We start from the raw sequence: 18,870 nt of genomic DNA, 5'->3' as shown, positions 1-18,870 counted from the left end.
GCAATAATATATGCAAAATTATGCCCGTCTCCGGCTAATGTAAACAACTGCGGCTGTTTGAGAAGGTCATGTAAAATTCGACCACGATTTTCTCTTCCCTCGTTATTACAGTAACCGTTGATATAAAGGGGCAATTTCATTGACCAATAGCGGACCACAAAAACAAGAGAAGAGAAAACCGAATTCCTTCTTCTCTTTAGCGCTTTATTTTTTTACAAAATCTAACTTTGTCAGTTTTTTGACCGAGTTTTTTACCTCTATTGTTTATTTAATAATTCCTGTGGAATGCTGTATCTATTTCTATCAACAGATAATGAAGTATACTGTATGTCATTATTGAATATACGGCGGAGCCATAACGAGCTTAAAGTCTAAAGCAAATAAGCCATAAAGCAGCCTCGGCAAATAAAGTTTATGACGCTATAAAAAAGAACCAATCAATGACAGCATGCTTCGTGATGTCACAAAATATGATGTCAAGCATTTCCAATAAAGCTTAGACTAATTTAGAGAGAAAGGGTCAGGCATGCCAATCTGGGGATTTAGAGAAGGAGGAAACGCTGAGTTAAGGTACGAAGGGATAAAAATGCACTTCGTGCGTCACTGTATAAAGGCTGTTTGTTTACGTCGCGAAGGATGAGAAAGGAGAAATACCAAAATCAAATGAGAACGTGTCAGAAAAGATTCTTCCAGCCTCAAAAACTGGTTCCAAAACGTTTTATCCAGATAACCCTTACCCTTTCTCAGTTTTCAAAGGAGAATCTGAGTGAGCTGTCTTGGAGTGATGCTTACAACACAATTACTCAACCGGTAGAACCAATCTAGCTCTTTTGGGCTTTAATTTGGCTTGAGATTTTGTAATGCTTTCGTTTCGCAGTCTTTTAGGAATTGATAAGCGGGGTTGTAGGAGGAAAAGTATATAAAGCCTACCTACCTCTACCTCTAGCAAGGAGAAGTCTGGTATTCAAATCTATATCTCGACATAGATCCACCAATTTTTTTACTAGCCTTTGCTTAGTGATTACTCATTTATCGAAACAATCAACCCCCCCTTTTTGCATTAACCTGTTCTTTGCGGACTAGTGTACATCGCTCGCATCGTCCTTGTTCGTTTATATATTCCTGGTAATCAATCCTTCCTTTCCTTTTTGTATCAGTCCCCATTACCATTCACATAACATTTGCCTTGACTCTCCTTTGCCTGAAAATTTATATAATCTATCACATTTTGTGTTTCGTTTTGGTTAGAAGTTTCCCCTTTTTTGTTTCCCCATAAACAAACACTCTACTTATACAGTGTTTGTTATTGAATTGGACTTTTTGCGTGAGCATATACTTCAGTCAGATACCGAAGTTCCACTCATTCATTTAATAATTAATTTTCTATATTCGTGGAATCCCCATATTCTTTTCGTTTTCCCAAACTCTTCTTTCTATCCCCATTATTCTCTTTCTGCAATTCCTTTAGTTCCAGAAAAAGTATCGATTTCGGATTTTAGTTTGTTGTTTCTCCCATTGTTGCAGCTTCTTTTTGGTTCTCTTCTTTCCTTTCGATAGCCTTTCTTTTTTGATTGCAATTTCAGTTAAATATTTTTCCTAATTATTTACCTCTTCTCTTTATTGTTTACCTCAATCCTTTAGAGTTTGTGTACAAATAAACAAACAAACAAGCAGAAGGTAAATCGGATCAAGCCATTCTTTTTAAGACATTGAAAACCTCATATTCTGAAAAGTCTTTACGAACTCGCTTTTACCCATACATATTTGTTTCCTACTTGTCATCGGGTATATTTTCAAGTTAACAGTTTTCACCAGCAATCATTCATCCAGCTCTTATCCATTTTCATTCTACAGAGGGGTTCTAGCCTTCGTTTCCTATTAATAAACTTTTATCCAATCCGTAGGTTTTTTTATTTGAGTCAACAAGGCGATCTCATCTTTCACAATGAGTCAACTGTCTACACTCAACAATCATCAGAAACCTGCTAAACCTGAAGATATTAGCGGACGAATGTCTGTCTCTAGTCTTTCTTCTAATCCTTGGAACAACGGGTCTGAACAACCGCAGACAAGTCATACGCTTGATGGAAGTTCTGGTAGCTTGCTCAATCCCTTGTTATCAGGAATGTCAAATGGTGTATCCCATCCGTTGAATTATCTCTATGCTCCTTACGCCCAACCTGCAAAATCTGCGGCTCCTCCTTATCTGTCAAACATGAATCCTATAGGAACGAGCCCCACGAAATTGCCTTCCTTGTCTGCCACAAATGCTTCCAGTGCAGCTTCAGGAGTGGTGGATGCTTCAAGCTTCCCAGCCAATCGTCCAGTGCAATCTCGTCCTTCTCTCTGGAATCCGACTTATGATTCTTCCCCTAGCTTAGAAGGAATAGGTAATTCCCCTCCAAAGTTCCGTGGCAATAGTTGCAGTGTTTCGGATGGTCGTTCATCTGTGAATACTCTAAACTCGCTTACCTCCTTTGACCTACAAAATGGAGGATTAAACCTTTCTCTTCGGTCAAGAACCCCAAGTTTGGTTCCTGAACATATATTTGATGATACAGACAGATCTTTACAATCGAAGAGCAGCAGTGGTTCAAATTCATTCACTGACTTTACTCCTGAAAGCTTTAACTCTTGCACGCTCCATGTCCTCGATGGTCTTCCTGATGATATTGACAACCGAGAGTTCAGTGGGATCTTTACGTTTTGTGAAGGTTATGTTCAATCAAAGGTTGTAATAGATTCTGGTCGTCGTAAAGGAATAGTTACCTTCAATAACCCGAGTGCAGCTACCAAAGCTAAGCAAATGCTAATGAACTCGCCAACCAACACATTTACAATCGTTCAGGGAAACCTCCCAATCACTGATAATTTGCAACAACGAGCAACTCCTTCGTTCAATCCAGGTTCAATGCCAATCAACAAGAAGCTCGACCCTTTATTAGGAAATATACGTCCTTCTCCAAATATGGAAAACTCCCAGTACCTTGATTCAATTTCCGAAAGCAAGATGTCCTCTTCTTTCCCAAATCTTGATGGCTTACAGTCTTGCGAGCCTTTGAAAGGTTCAAAAACCGATTATATGAGCCAACCAAGAACATCTATTAGGAGTCCTTCTCCATTAACTTGGAAAAACCAGCAACCTTTTCAGAATGGAGGGATAGGAGATAAGACTTGGTATGGGCCTCAAACTGCTAAGAATGGGTATAATAATACCACGGCCAACCCTCTACTTTCAACCACTGCTTCCAAGAAAATTACAAAGCTACCGACAACACTATCAGATATTAGCGAAGCTAATCCCGCGTATGATATCTTTGGCAGTCTTGCACCTACGATTGAGGATGAACGTTTACCTCTACCGCAATCTATCTCTCCGAAAGCCAGATACCATGCCACTGAAAAACCTCCATATCAAAAAGAGAATTCTTTTTCATCTTTTCAAGGGCTTGATCGCTCAAACCCGTTTGAAGAGGCCTTAAGGATGGAACGATTGAGTCCTGTCAAAGAGCTGCCAGCAATTCGGCCTCGAGCCATACCCCTTAACGGCGTAGCACCCTACGAACATGAATCTCATCGTCCTCCAAAATGGAAACCTTTGCCAGATTTAAACGTTGTTAAGTCAAGACCGTCCCTTAGAAAGCGGCCAATTCCAAATCCTCAAATTACTGAAAGCAACTTGCTATCGTGCTTTCAGGCTGATACACCTAAAGTAGAATTTGACTCCGATGCCTTAGAAGCAAATGCTCACACGGATCATAACACTCCCTGTAATACCATCTATGTCGGAAATATTTCTGCTTATGACCAGGAAAAGGAGTTGCGGAAGCTTTTCTCAACACAGCCAGGGTATCGCAGACTTTCTTTCAAAGTAAAGGGTAATAACCCAATGTGCTTCGTAGAGTTTGAAGAGATCTCTTATGCTACAAAAGCATTAAACAAACTTCAAGGAGCTATCCTAAAAAATAGCCCTAAAGGTGGAATTCGCCTAAGTTACTCAAAAAATCCGCTTGGAGTTCGATCATCAGAAAGCTTGCCCATTGTTACGGCGGCCTCACAAAGAACCTCCCCTGTTAGAAACGGAAGTGCTTATTCTGCAAAAGCGCAAGCATCTTTGGATAGAAATTCTCCTTTCGCATCAAGTGTTTCAAGACAAACAAGCTCAACGAGTCTTCCGAGTAAACATGAGAGTATGAGCGATTTGTTTGACATCTTTGAAATAAACACCAAATAAACCTCAAAACCCAACATTTCATACTGATCCTTCATTCTCTCCAGTCAGAAAAAAATATTTTCCATTGGGGATTTTCAGAATAAATTTTAAGAATAGTAATTCTCATAAAAAATTGTTTAATGAAATGTCATAATTCTTTATCTTTTATTTCGTAAGCAGCCATCAGTACTTCAATTCAACATTTGGATAAATCAGGAATTTATAAGATTTATTTGGTATAGAAGATAAATAACGGAAACAGTTTCACCATTCACAAATATGTAATTATTTACAATAGTAACAGACGAGTCAATTGCTCCGGCGGGTTTTTGTTCACTTTTGGTACTTGCATTAGGATAAACCTTCCCGTCAGGCTTGACATAGAAGTAGAATTGATATTGTAATAAGCACAAATTAAATGAATCCAATACCTCGCAAAAGTAGAAGCATTGATATTCTTTGGACATTCAACATCCAAACGGACGTAGTGGTGTCGACGTTGACACTGAATATTTTCATCAATAGACCTAGAGTCAAGGGAGGCAGTAACGAAAAAACTGTCTGAAACGTATTGGTATATTTCGTCTGGCTGTTGACTCCACGAGGCTAACTTTTCATGAACGATATTATAAAGATAACTATCGAGCAATATAACCAACTGCGAGGCATTGCTACGTTTCACTTCATGGCGGACCTTACTAGCAATCGTATAATAATGAAAATCTTGCTCATTATGCTTCATTTGTGAAGAGATGTCTAGTAATGGATCCTCGATATAATTATCATAAAATGCTTGATGTACGTTTGAAAACCCAAATACTGGTCTAGATGAGCAGTATTCCTGGTATATACTTTCTTGTTGTTCTTCAGGAATTTGACTAAAAAGATGAAAGTCTACTGCAGCAGTTAGCTGAGATCAAATCTAGAGCAAACGCGTACCATTCAAATAACGATTGCGTTTTCGAGACCCTACTTGCCGTGAAGAATGAGTTGGTCGCCGTCTATGCTGGTTTTGATGTTCTAACGATTTTGTGGAATATGAAGGACGCGATTCCTGGGTGGAATGCCTAAATTTCGCTTGCTGAAACGATAACAGGTTTATCCTACGGACACCATTGTTAACTGTATTTACTGATTCATGTAAATTGTGCTGTCCATAGACGGCATTAGGAACTAAAACCATGGTTGGTTATCGTTGAACTTCAGTCTCACTCTTGGATGCAATAAGTTGTTACTTACTTCCTGTCACCTGTCTTCCAAAATTTTATAATCGTTAATCCTAGAATGTAAACAAAAAAAAGAATTGTGTGAGTTATACCAATAGTTTAACTAGTGCTTTGCATTACTTAATTTTTTTTTTCAAGGGAATATACTGAATTCAGCGACTTCATAAATTGATCTTTATTAGACGTATAAAAATCATTAAGTATTACAAGAAAACGTTAGATGCTTTTCAATAAATAAAACAAGCCAAAAATATTAATCAGGAAAATAGGAATAATAAGAGTTGGGGCGGAAACCTTTAACGAAACGTTTGTAAGGCTCGAGCACGATGCAAGCCTACTGAAGTGGAAAAGGAAAGAGTTATGTAAGGCTTAAAACGAATCAAGGACAACTAGAAGGTATAATGACAAAGAGTAATAAATAAAAGAGAATTTTTTTAAGAAAATCCCGTCTCTAAATCAGGTGCAGCATCCAATTTCTTCATGCTTTCAAAGACATGATTGAATCCGCCGATGATATCAATAAGACCGTGCTTTTCAAAAATCCGCAGAATTGAAGGATCAACAGAAACAAGGTACACCTTGGTACTATAATTTTTGTATCTAATCAAGATTCGACGAAAGGTAAATAAAGCACTCGAGTCCATAGAAGAAACGCCAACCATATCGAAAACAATGACCTCGAGGTCTTCAATACAGTGATAAGGAGTTTCACCAGGATGCATGCGTGGATGTCCATATTTTTCCAATCGACTCAATCGGTCTTCTAATTGACTAACATTAGCAAAAAAAAGGGGTTCAGGGATTCTGACCACAAGAACACGAAGGCGATCATCGGCATCAACAGCGAATGTATTAATTCTTTGAGAACGACAAGAGGCATGATCTTCTAACAAAATGGCATCTTCATCTTCATCAACTGTAGTCCGAAACATGATGCGAGAACGTGCCGCATGCCGTATTATTTGCAAAACGGTAAGACCAAGTCCAAAGATAATTCCAGTTTCCAAGCCAAGCATTAATGTTATGGTAGCTATTGAAAGTATAATGAGGATTTCATAAAATGCATGTAGCTTTACCAACGATGCAATTTCATAAATCACGTCTGTTAATAGAGAAAGAGCTAAAGAAACCACCATTGCCGCTAACAAACAACTTGGTACATGGGAAAAAACCGGCAAAATATATAGCGTTGCTAAAAGTACAATTATACCGCATGCTATAGCAGAAACCTGAGTACGAGCACCGGAAAGAATGTTGCACTTCGAACGCAAATAACCACCGCATATAGGTAAACCTGAAAACAGGCTTCCTCCAATGTTTGCTATACCTAATGACAATAATTCGCGATTTGACCTAATTATCTGGCTTCTTTGAGTTGAAAGAGCCTTGATAGCGATAACTGTTTCAATAAATGACAGGAATGCACATGTCAAACCAGTTTGTAAAGATTCGCTAATAAACTTCAGCCTGTGTACTTCAGGAAAAGGAATTTTAGGATAGATAACCTTTGTTTCAACTTTACCTAGAATTGGTACTCCATGAACGGAATGCCAATGAAACTGTTTACTAAGCAATGCTGCTCCCAGCAATATTAAAACCGTATCCGGAATGGAGACGACTCTGGGAAAGCGCGTAGAAAGTTTTGTCTTTCCTAGACGAAAAGCAGTAAATAAAGTAATCCCAATAATTGAAATCACACAGGTAAATCTGTGAGATTCTGAGATGTTGCGCAATATGAATATTACTTTTTCAATAGGAAGATCTGACTTGACAGGTTGAATGTGAGTTAATCCAAGAATGACACTGGCTTGGTTGATCATTATAATAAGAGAAATAGATAATATGCACCCACGAAGCAAGACAGGAGACACAAGGGCGTCAAGAAAACCAAGCCGAAAAGTTCCTGCTGCTAAAGTAAAAAGCCCTGTTAAAAAGGTGATCATTCCGGTAATGAGAATAGCCATTTTTTCAGGACTTTCGCTTTCTTGAACTATACGTTGATGGATATTACCCGCGATTAGCAAACATATGCCCGCTTCTGGACCCACACTAAGCAAGGGACTAGCCGTAAATAAGCTATAAAGTATAGGACTTATGGAAGCACCCATCAACGAGTAAACTGGGGGAATCCCTAAGAATGTTTGAGAGTATGTGAGAGCAATGGGAATGGAAAGACATGCAGTAGAACATCCGGCCAAAATATCCCAAATAAAATTCGTAAATGCGTAATTTGGAAGCCAATGCAAAACGGGAACATAGTACTGAAGCCTTCGGAAGGCAGAAGGCTTTTGTGTAAGGACATTGGCTCGCTTCCAAGTTGAAGATCTTCTAGCCAAAGATTGATATGAAGGATTCGTTCTCAGAAGTTCATTTTGTTCTAACAAAGGTGATCGTAAACTGCTTGGTCGCTGACCGTTTGCCATAGCGGAGCACTGCCAAGATCCGCAGGGCAACTTGAATATTAAATCTGTTAGATGTCAATGAAAGAAAATAACAGTTGGCATAAGCTGCTGAAATAGCTTAGATAGGACTAGAGCAGCAAGACAGTTTGAAGCAATATGAGGTTCAAGATATAGGATGAGCAACTTTTCTTTAGAAACCAATCTACTTAGATAAATTGAAAGCAATGCAAATACTAATATTTGTGCTTCACAACGTGATGGGCTCTAGTGAGGATATACTCGTTTCTTAACAATTTTGGTTGATCAGATGTCCAATACCATATCATAAAGTAAAGCGAGAGTTAATCATCGCTCACCTTAAGGTGATATTCTTAACTGTAATATGATATCTTGAAAAGAAACAAAAAGAAGACATAGTGATTCTCCAGTCAAGGATTCTTTGAGCATAATCTCCAATGTACATGTTTTGCTTGAATCAAGGCTAGTGGATCTCTTCTGTTTCTGAGGATTGAGTATCTCAGGCGTCCTGTACAACTCTTTATCAACAAAGGATCCAGATCAAGTGAAAGCAACGAAGTTTCAGTGATTTTCATCTATCCGTATTGGTCATCTAGTCTTCTTGTTTGAAAAAAAATGCGTATAAGAAACGTGAAGCATTCTTGGCTCAATCACTCTACTAGTAGCTAACGAAAGGACTGCAGTGCGAACCAAACGTTTGACGATAATAGATCCTGATTGGTTTTTGATCTAAACCGAATTTGACATCGATATGTAAGAGTACTTATCGTGTGTAGTTCCTCTTTAACTGACGAAAAGCGACGTGAGGATGCGGCTTCAAGTAGTAGGCTCAATGAAACACATATCCCGACAAAGAATATCATTCTAATAGAAGCTAATAGCAGCTGAATAGTAGATATAAGCGACCGAATCCATTTATCCCTCAGCAAAATTCACAAACAGACCAGTAAATTTTGATCCCAGTTCGACAAGTTTGGGACTTGACCATGATTGTTAGAATTCAGCAGTTACAAAAAACGACTAAAATATTTGTTATATTTGTCTATTTACTCCATTGGAATATTCAGCAAATTTATCTGTAAGCATCATTTGTCTACTCAAAGACAGTCTCATAATCCTTAATCCATTAAAATATATGTCACAAGAAATACCTTAGAGAAGGAAATGTAAAAGATTGGTGGTTAGGGGACCTGCTTTTAATACTGACTCTCATGTCGAGCTGGTTACTACCAGGCATTCTTAGATGCAGAATGTAAAGAAGAATTTCAGGAACTTAGAATGAAAGAAGTCAGAGTAGTCATTTGTGGTGACCAAGGGGTCGGAAAATCCTCTTTAATTTCAGCGTTAATACAAGAAGATAATGTTACAGCTATCCCAAAGGTAGGCATGATTTGATGACTTTCCTTAACGTCCTAACCCAATCGCGTAGGTATTTCCAATCATATCGATTCCGCCTGATCCAGAATTAAACGACAATGTTTCTTTGGTACTAGTAGATACACAGTGTAAGGGCAAAATGCGATTTGCACTTAAGCAGGTTGGCTAACCGTTTTAATGAATTTTAGCCGGCAGTAACGAAAGAGAATATTTGGCTTCACAATTAAGAAAAGCTAATGTCATATGTCTGGTATATTCAGACAATTACTCTTATGAACGTGTTAGCATCTTTTGGCTTCCGTACTTTCGATCCCTGGGAATCAATGTATGCAAGTTCTCAGATTATTACTTTTTACTAATGAATATCAGGTCCCTATTGTCTTATGTGCAAACAAATCAGAGGACCTTGACAATTACCAAGGGCTTCATTCTATCGAGCATGAAATGGTACCCTTAATAAACGAGTTCAAAGAGATAGAGTCCTGCATTCTTTGCAGTGCGCTTGAAAAAATAAATGTGAATGAGGTACTATATTGTTCTCTGTATTTCCGGTTTCTTTAGCAGTCTAACCAGAAGTAGCTATTTTACATATGCCGTTCTTGTGTTATTTATCCCATCATTCCTCTTTGGGATACGAAAGAAAAGGTACTCGATTACCATGAGAGGTTTTTTTAAATAAATATTATAAACATTCTCTAACGGCCTTATTAGAAACTAAAGAGCGTGGCGGTTGATGCCTTAAGCCGAATATTCTGTAAGTTTCTCTAATCATTTTTATTTTTTTGATGGAACGATTTCTTAATGCTAACTAATCTAGTCTTAAGCGATAAGAATAATGATGACCTTCTATCGACAACAGAGCTCGCACATTTGTCTGAGAAGTGTTTTGAAAAGCAGCTCAGCGAAGCAGAAGCAAAGGATATAATTTATACAGTTCAAGAAGTCTTCCCAAAGGGGATAGTTGACGGCCAGCTCAACCTTGCTGGGTTTTTAGCATATAATCAAAACCAAATCGAGAACGGAAAACAGGAAAGTACATGGGGAATTTTGAGAGCGTTTCATTATACAGATAGTTTATGCCTTGATGATTCTTACCTAAATCCCAAATTAGAAGTCGCTCGAGGTCAGAGTGTTGAACTTAGTCCAAAGGGTAATCTTTATATTGATATGACATTTGCTAATCATAATTACAGGATATAGGTTTCTAGTTGACTTGTTTTATCAGTTTGATCGAGATAATGACGGAGCGTTAAACGATGATGAACTCTCCGACCTCTTTCGGTATACACCAGGACTTCCTGAAACATGGATTCATTCTCAGTTTCCAAATTCGACCGTACTTAATGAACACGGGTTTGTCAGTTATAATGGTTGGTTGGCTCAGTGGAGTATGATTACCCTATTTGATTACAAAACAACATTGGCGTACTTGGCTTATCTGGGATTTGATACCGAAGGTCGTGGTCATACAACTGACGCACTCAAAGTCACGAAGAAGAGATCCATTCAACATCGTCGAGTTTCCAAGTATGATCGAAACGTGTTTTTGTGTTTTGTGGTCGGATCTACTGGTTGTGGAAAAGTATGAATTAACCTTGAATTTTTATATTCAGCTAACAGAAAGACTTCATTATTATCTAGTTTCATTAACAAAATTCCGCATCGGTTGCCCGATGATTTAATTCCCAACACAGTTGTCAACAGTGTTGAATTTCAAAGCAAGCAAAGATACTTGGTGGTATGAAAGTGTTAGTTATTGTGAAACCCTGCTAGCTAACCAACTAGCTCTCTGAAATAGGCGAGCAAGACCTTGACATACTTGCCGAACCAAAATCATTAGATGCCTGTGATGTGTTGTGCTTGCTGTACGATTCCTCTAACCCGAATAGTTTTTCTTTTATTGCCAATCTTTTGGTAAGGATAAAAAAACAGGAGTAATATATATTAACTTCGTGTTTTTTTAGAGTCGTTATCCTGCGCTTCAAAAAATCCCTTGCGTATTTGCCGCAACGAAAGCCGATTTAGATCGTCAACAACAAGTTAGTTAAATTTTCAAATTATTTGTTTTATTGTTGCTAATCTTGAAATTAGAGATATCCGGTTCAGCCAGACGAATTTACGACACAGCTAGGCCTTCCATCTCCAACTCATATTAGTACTTCTGCTATCTGGAATACTTCTAAAGATTTCTTCATTCAGGTAGGTACTTTGAAAAGTTTTGTGACATGCTAACATAATTATAGATTGCCGAATCAGCTCAGTTCCCTGCTTCTTCAGTGATTCAGGTCCCCGATGAAAACTCCAATAAAATTAATTACCAACTGGTGGTTGCTTTAACAGCCTTTGGTGCCTTATTACTTTCGGTAGGAGGCAGCCTTGCTTGGAAGATTGTGAAACATCGCAACATGTTCAAACGATAGTTGTATTAAGAAGGACTGCTGATAGGCCTGAGACTTCTCAATATAATAAATATGCCGCTTTGAATAAACACCTTTCTCCCAGTTAGGAATGCGTGCATACGACTAATCATGTGCTCAACAAAGAAAAGAAAAATGAAGGTAGATAAAAACAGACGTAAAAATGCAAATTTATCTATATTAGATTTCCCAACTTACAGACTCAAAATACATGAGTTATAGAAAAGTTTTACAGACTATTAATAGACCCAATATCAATCGTTTATGAATTCCTGACTTTTAAGTTTATGTTAGATACCGTTTGCTGAAAAGCGGCATTCATCAAGGCTTATATTAAAAATCCTAAGTAACCCAAATTGCATAATCTTGTGTACAAATATGCATCTTTAAATGTTACAGAATCAACCTCTTGACTATTGTATGAAGGAATTGAAGATGAAGGAACGTGAGGGGGAGCAGGAGGATCCGAAGCAATATGCATACCTTGCATTTTAGCATTTATCAATTTTAAGACGACGTAATCCCAATCTTCATGATCCTTTCTACTGACAATGTCCCGCCGCTTTTCTATACATTCTCGAATGTATTCCAGTCCCTGTCTAGCTTCGTCTTGTAGCTCTGGGATATCATAGACACCAATTAAAACACAGGCAGCCAAACTGAAAAAGTGATGATTAAGGGGTGTCAATGGAGTGGAAGAAGACGAAAGAATGTTAGCCATTTTCATAGCGGGAGTTAAAACAGCGGAAGGTCGAGCATTTGTAGATAATTCCAAAAGCACCTTAACATGTGTGACAGCCAAGGTCAGTAAATTCATTCGACCCCAAACAACATCAACGCTTTCACGGAATGCGTCAATTTCTGACCTTAACTGTTGAGTCACGATTGGATTTTCCCGATCACTAGGATCAGGAGATTGAAAGACATCCGAAATGTGACCAACGATTAATGACAAACGAACTAACTGGCTTGGAAAACTTCCAAGGACCTTTTGATCTTGGATCGAAAGCTTTATGCAACTGTCAGGAATGAACAAAGGAGAACATGTGGACACAGAGTGCCATCTGTCTAGGATGACCAGAACCCACCAGGCCCTACGACATAATGCTTCATTGCCATCCATATCTTGATTTGTTGACTGTAAGGATATATGGGATTGTATATGCAAACGCATATTACAAGCCAAACCAACGGCAGCGCCATGCCACATACTCTGAGGTAGCCCATTTCGTCCAGTAATTGTCGTAGGTCCTCGTTGATCACTTTCGACCGCCAATAAAATCATGGTCTGCAAATGTAAGATTCTATTAGAGATATCCTGCACATTTGTACATATCAAGTTAAGTAAACCAATTGCCTTCATAGGATTTTTATGAAAGATACTTCCGAGAGATGAAAACGGCGGGCGATTTACTAAGGAATAAATCGCATGTAAACAACATGATCGTAAAAACTTTGGAGCTTTTTCTAGTTCTAATTTTAAACGAGTTTTTGAGTGATGCAAGATTGGCAAGGTAGAATGTATAAGTAGATAATATCTGTCAACAGCTTCGTCATCCCATTCTATGTCTTCCTGAAAGACTCTCGATATTTCATGTATGTCATCGTACTGTGCGTTTTCGGCAGTTCTCGACTGCTGTACATTGGGACCAGCATTTAATGTAGAAGATCGGGCTTCTTGCCGAATTGATGAGGGTGCGCTTTCTGGTAATTGGTTTTTTTGAAAAGCACGCCCAAAATTTGGTAAATTTCCAGGAGAATTAACAGGAACAGGTTGCATGGGAATGGGAGGTTGGTAGGACGAGTTTGGTAATCCACCGTATTGAGAAACCGTATTAAGACGAGAATTATCAAATGAAGCAATAGAAGGCAACGGCAGAGATCTAGGATCTGATGACAGACCATTTGTGAGTGCAGGAGGATATGCTATAGGCGGAGGCTGCATCGGCTTATAAGGCGATTCAGCAAGACCAGGATGGGGGGTATGAGTAGGGTTAGCACGTAAATTGGAATCTGGCAAATAAGCCGTGTTCATGTTTGACTGAAAAGGTAGGCTGCTAGGTACGAACGGTTGTACACTTGGAGCAGTATAAATGGAGGGCTGCGTACCAGACGTGGAAGAAAAAGATTTAGGATGGTGGAAGCCGGCAACGGATTGGCTCGAGGGAGCGGATAGGTAAGGATACGATTGTTGAAAAGGAGGAATCGTTGAAGGAACTGGCTGAGACTGTTGAGAATGAAAGGGCGATGGAGGAGGATGGCTTGATTGTTGAGGATGCCATGTAGCAGTAGGCTTTGGGTGCTTTGACAGAATAGGTTCTTTCGCGACAGGCGATACAGCAGGTATTGCAGTATCCATAGGAAGAACTTTACTAGGATTGGAATCATCAGGGGAGGAAGAATTTGATTTAACATCGAAAGGTAAGGTATCAGGGAGAGTAGAAGAAGGAGAAGCAGCGGCATCTGTATCAAGCGGAGAAGCAGCCGCCGTGGTGCTATTGGAACGTAGACGTTTGGTTTTATCTTCAGGGTTGCGTATTAGACCTTTGACCGGGCCACGCTTTAATTGTGTTCTTGTATAGATGCATTGTAAATTGTGCTTTGAGCAATTGATGCAAGCACCTGTGGATCCTTCCACCATGTCACAGCGAATCTAAATTAGTTAGAGAAAGAATAAATAAGAAAAAATCATACCTTTTTTTTGCGACAGAGGTCACAAGCACGAGAAACCTTTTTTCTCCTCTTCTCGTCCGAAGCCGAAGAAGAAACGCGGACAGAACTAGGACGTACAGAAACCTGGAAATCTTGAGGGTTACTGTTGGATACAGGGACGTTCACCGGGCGTGGGACGGATGGAGAAGAAGAGGACTGGGAAGCGAAAGGGTCGAAGAGATATGGATAAGGGTAATCATTAGGACCTAAGGAAGGGACCCCAGGCGCATGCCGAAAGAAGGAAGGATGGGATGGAGCAGAAAAGGAAGGAGCATGTTGGGGAGGAATAGGGGAAGTCGATGAGTTGGAAGGAAATTTAGCAGGAGGAACAGGAAGATAAGAAATGGTATTAAGATCCATGAATTAGTCAAATCATTAAATCCAAGAAAAAGCAAAAAGTGAAAAGGAAGCGGAATAAAAACAACAATCAATATCTATTAACGGCGAATGAATGGAGAACCAGATATAAAATTCGACACAGAGGAAGGAAAGCAATGCAATGAACGGAATGAAAAAGGGAATAATAACAATAAATAAATTAGAAGAAATGATAAAACAAGGAGAAAGGATGAAAACGAATAGTCTCTATAAGAAATTAGACCAAACCAAAGGAAGAGTCAGGAAATTGTGGAAATGAAAAATAAAAACTATTTATACAGAACGAAAGCAAAACGAAAAATAAAAGTAATAAACGAAGTAAGTAGGCGAAAGAGGAAAATCGATGTGATGATGGCAACTTATAAATAACGAAAAAAGGCAACTGAGACGAAAAAACAAAGGATGCAACAAGATTTTGAGTAAAACAAAATGATGAACCAAAATAAATGCACAAACTAACGAGAAACAAACCTAAAAAACACAGGAAAAGAGGAGCTGGGAGAAAAGGGAAGATGAGAAAAGAAGGCTAGAAAAAAAAATCTAGATGATGAAAGTATATGCGGCGATTCACGTGTTCGTTCTTCAGACTAGAAGGATCGAATTAAAAAGAAAGAAATTGAACAATCTAAGGTTTTGTTGTGGTACAAATTGAATCCACATTTTCTAAGGAGCCGAAAAATAAAGTGAAAAGCACTAATCGCTTGAATATCAATTCTCGTAAAATTGCGAAAAAATAAATAACGCATTCGTTGTCAGAGGAAGCAATGGAACACTAAATAATTTCCTCGGTGAATACAAATATCACAGCTGATAAAAATGCACTAAACTGCGATGGTCAAGCACCTTAAAGGAATACAGCAAACTAGCGAAATTAGAAGGGTTGTTTCCGTATTCTAAAAAATACGAATTGAATCAATTCGCTATAAAAAGAATTCGGCGCATCAAGATAAAAATCAAAGGAAAAGAAGGACAGGGTTGTAAGATAAACGAATTTAAAGGAGTAAAGGTCCATTTGAAAAAAACAGTGAACCGTTAAGTTAACATCGTATACGGGAACATAGAAACCAATGTAAGGTGCAATTAGAAAGTAAGAAATCAGGGAACGTCGTAGAAGAAAATGAATGACAAGGAAGTAAAGAATAAACGAATCGAAAAAGAAAGCAGAAATCGATGAAAAAAAAAAGGCCCAAAACTGTGGAGACGCCAAAACAAACGGAAGAACGGGTATGGGAGAAAACAAAAGTAAACAAAGGATGAAGAAGAACCGGAAGACAAACGTCAGAGGAAGAGAAAGGCAACACTATACTAAACCTCGGTACCCAACAAGCGTGCGTTTGTATGAAGGGAAGTACATAATTGGAGGCCACGTAAAAGAATTTAAGTTTACGCGCCAATCGCTTAGTTGCAAACCGAGTCCGTCGATTACAATTGGAAAGCTGGTCTGACGTAAAAACCTTAAGAATCTGATGACGTAAAAAAGGGCTTAGTTCATATATTCTGATCCAAACTTGGGTACACTATTATGAGTAAAAACGAAGTACCTTATCATTGATGAACGACCGTCAGAGGAATCAATATAGAATAGCTATATCCAAGTATAAAAGTGAAAACTGAGTTGTAATTTGAGTTGTAATTGTGAATTCCAGTCAAGAATTCAAAATATAATAATGACTTACTTACCAAACTGCGTTCGAAAGTGGTATCCAGTATGTAATCAGATCTTAGTAATGACTAGAAGTTCCCTTCTTTTCTTCTCTGGAGAAGGAAAAATTAGGTGAGTGGGGAAAAGATATTTTCAGGAGAGTGTACGAAAGTGATTATCAAAAAAAAAAAAAAAAAAATAATGTATTCAGATTGAATAAATCTTGTATATTGCGAATGTTTGATTACGCATTCTATTATGTTCTATGTTATTCTTGGTAGTGGAATCATCTCGCTGTTGCAATTTTACGATTCTTCCATTTCGTAAAGTGTAGTACGATGCTGTAAGCAAAGCCTCCCCCGATGGTAGTGATGTAAGAAAATCAAGCAATAGTGGGAAGAGCTACACGAGATAGGATTTGTTATCGAACGTTCTAGCCTCTCGAAGTTCCTCAAGATTATCGCTAACTGAATAGTAAAGATTATTATATAAGTGGGACGATCCTGCTGTTATTTCGACTAAATTAATAGATCGATATCCTCGTAATTTTTTGCATTCTCTTTCTTTTTTTTTTTTATCTTTAGTTCTTTTTGACTTACATATCCCACAATGAACATGGACAACTTGAAGAATTTAGCCGGACAGGCTTATGGTCAATACCAAAAGTACAATAAAAATAGTAGTCAAGGCAATGGCAATTCTGGCAACGACTCTTACGGAAATGATAATTCTTATGACAGCAGCAACAACAATTCCTATGGTGGTAATGACAATTCTTATGGAAATGACAACTCCTATGGTGGTGATTCCTACGGTAGTGGAAGCAATAACAAGTCTTCCTACGGCGGTAACGACGACTCCTATGGAAGCAATAACAAGTCTTCCTACGGTGGTAATGACGACTCTTATGGAAGTAATAACAAGTCTTCCTACGGCAGTAATGACAATTCTTATGGAAATGACAACTCTTTTGGAGGCAACAGCAATTCCTCATATGGAGGTTCTTATGGTAACTCAGACAACATGTATTAATTGAGTGGTTATTAATTCCCTTAGGTAATAATAATATGCTTAACAACTCTAAGAGCCAAAAGTCTTTTGATCAAACTTCAAACTCATCTAAAATGAATTCGGATAACCACTCGGCACCCTTGGATACTAGCTCCTTTATCAATGCCTTTTCCAAACTAGGTCTTGGTAAAGATAACGATCAAAAGTCTTCTGGGCAAGGCTCGGATACTATAAGTTATGCAGCTGTTTTCAGCGCCGTTCAAAAGTACTTTTCTAAGAATGGCGATGCGTTAGCAACTGGCCAAGTTCATTCTGAGCAGCACCAACAAGATTTCTTATCCATGGTGGAGCAAGAGGCTCAAGGGTTGATAATGAAAGGTAACTCTTCTTCAGGACAAGGCCAGCGAGGTGCAGGCGGATTTGATGGGGATGCCAAGTCTGCTGTACAATTGGCGAAAACGCTATTTCAAAACCGTAATATGCTTATGAAGTTGGTGGAGTCTGGAGGCTCGTCTCAAGCTAGCGGTAACAGTGCTGTATTGGCAAGCGTTGTTGGCTCTTTCCTCGGAGGTTCGACTTCCACTAACTCTAATTCGGGCAACAACAATGCTCCTCAAGCTAATGCACATGGATTGCAGGACATGGCACAGAGCTTTCTGGGTCCAGGAAACCACGGATCCAGTCAAAATGTCGGTAATTCGCAAGCAAGCTCTGGTTTGGGTGGGTTGCAAAATCTAGCCGGTAGTTTGCTTGGTTCTGGTAAAAATTCCACTAGTGATTCTGGTAATCAACAGCAAAGTCACGGCAATTCTCAGTCTGGATTAGCTAGTAACTTATTAAATGCGGTGACTGGAGAGAATGGTCACAATGGAAGACCTCAGGAGCAATCCAAGCACTCGGAAGATGGAGGTGGTTTGATGGGAAAGGCTATTAACATGTTTTTGCAGTAAATGCGGCATTTTAGTCTTTATTTAGTCATGGTTCTTGGACTAAAGTAACTTTCTGTTATGTACATATTAGGGGTATTAAGTTTTGCATGTAGTCTTTTAAATGAACTGACTGACAATATATTGAAATAGAAATGTAAAAAACAAAACAATTGTAAATCAAGAAAATCATTAGAAGAGGTTTCATGCATAATTCTAGTCGTAAATGATAGGAACCGTCTATTTACTTGTTGAGCATATTTCCTTTATTACAGATGATTGAAGTACAGAGTTCATTAGCATTATAAGTATACCGAGTACAGCTACTGATGAGTAAAATATTAAGGCGTAAAAATGCTTGGCGTTTTACTTGTATGATTAAGTGATATGATAAAATAGGACAGGTGATGAACAATGGAATGACTAGAAATGACAATTAGAAAAGTTACAAATTAAGTAAATAAATACAAATCTTTAAATGCCGATTGTTTGATATCCTTCCCTTTTTGGCAAATGGCATAGAATACCAAGTGCTACGCGAATACACG

At 38.5% G+C, this 18,870-nt stretch overlaps 6 protein-coding genes across 6 annotated transcripts; 3 read left to right on the top strand and 3 right to left on the bottom strand.

Moving 5' to 3' along the window:
* Positions 1-223: 223 nt before the first annotated feature.
* Positions 224-5,547, bottom strand: SPOG_03534 (uncharacterized protein). The gene is made up of 2 exons (XM_013169949.1): positions 5,153-5,547; positions 224-5,107 (listed from the first exon to the last, which is right to left on the bottom strand). Exons 1-2 carry the CDS (start codon positions 5,394-5,396, stop codon positions 4,503-4,505), a joined length of 849 nt encoding a protein of 282 aa, XP_013025403.1. The 5' UTR covers positions 5,397-5,547; the 3' UTR covers positions 224-4,502.
* On the top strand, positions 1,946-4,234 carry SPOG_03535 (RNA-binding protein Mde7; the record flags this gene model as incomplete). Its single annotated transcript, XM_013169950.1, has 2 exons — positions 1,946-2,336; positions 2,391-4,234. 2 exons carry the CDS (start codon positions 1,946-1,948, stop codon positions 4,232-4,234), a joined length of 2,235 nt encoding a protein of 744 aa, XP_013025404.1.
* SPOG_03533 (sulfate transporter) lies at positions 5,501-8,438 on the bottom strand. The gene has a single exon (XM_013169948.1). It carries the CDS (start codon positions 7,860-7,862, stop codon positions 5,874-5,876), a length of 1,989 nt encoding a protein of 662 aa, XP_013025402.1. The 5' UTR covers positions 7,863-8,438; the 3' UTR covers positions 5,501-5,873.
* A 527-nt stretch (positions 8,439-8,965) lies between these two features.
* SPOG_03532 (GTPase Gem1) lies at positions 8,966-11,929 on the top strand. The gene is made up of 13 exons (XM_013169947.1): positions 8,966-9,239; positions 9,289-9,364; positions 9,425-9,561; positions 9,606-9,761; positions 9,816-9,881; positions 9,948-9,990; positions 10,054-10,386; positions 10,430-10,818; positions 10,861-10,974; positions 11,022-11,150; positions 11,201-11,275; positions 11,328-11,435; positions 11,480-11,929. The coding sequence occupies exons 1-13, from the start codon at positions 9,138-9,140 to the stop codon at positions 11,654-11,656; spliced, it is 1,905 nt and encodes a 634-aa protein (XP_013025401.1). The 5' UTR covers positions 8,966-9,137; the 3' UTR covers positions 11,657-11,929.
* Positions 10,831-16,666, bottom strand: SPOG_03531 (transcription factor). The gene is made up of 2 exons (XM_013169946.1): positions 14,348-16,666; positions 10,831-14,306 (listed from the first exon to the last, which is right to left on the bottom strand). Exons 1-2 carry the CDS (start codon positions 14,723-14,725, stop codon positions 11,982-11,984), a joined length of 2,703 nt encoding a protein of 900 aa, XP_013025400.1. The 5' UTR covers positions 14,726-16,666; the 3' UTR covers positions 10,831-11,981.
* A 334-nt stretch (positions 16,667-17,000) lies between these two features.
* SPOG_03530 (uncharacterized protein) lies at positions 17,001-18,346 on the top strand (the record flags this gene model as incomplete). The annotated part of the gene is made up of 3 exons (XM_013169945.1): positions 17,001-17,148; positions 17,324-17,410; positions 17,442-18,346. The coding sequence occupies 3 exons, from the start codon at positions 17,001-17,003 to the stop codon at positions 18,344-18,346; spliced, it is 1,140 nt and encodes a 379-aa protein (XP_013025399.1).
* Positions 18,347-18,870: the final 524 nt, after the last annotated feature.

Source organism: Schizosaccharomyces cryophilus (genome assembly GCF_000004155.1).
Source record: "Schizosaccharomyces cryophilus OY26 unplaced genomic scaffold supercont4.7, whole genome shotgun sequence".
NCBI classification, from domain to species: Eukaryota; Fungi; Ascomycota; class Schizosaccharomycetes; order Schizosaccharomycetales; family Schizosaccharomycetaceae; genus Schizosaccharomyces; species Schizosaccharomyces cryophilus.
The sequence above is the reverse complement of the archived record's forward strand: the minus strand, read 5'-3'. Positions and strand labels throughout refer to the sequence as shown.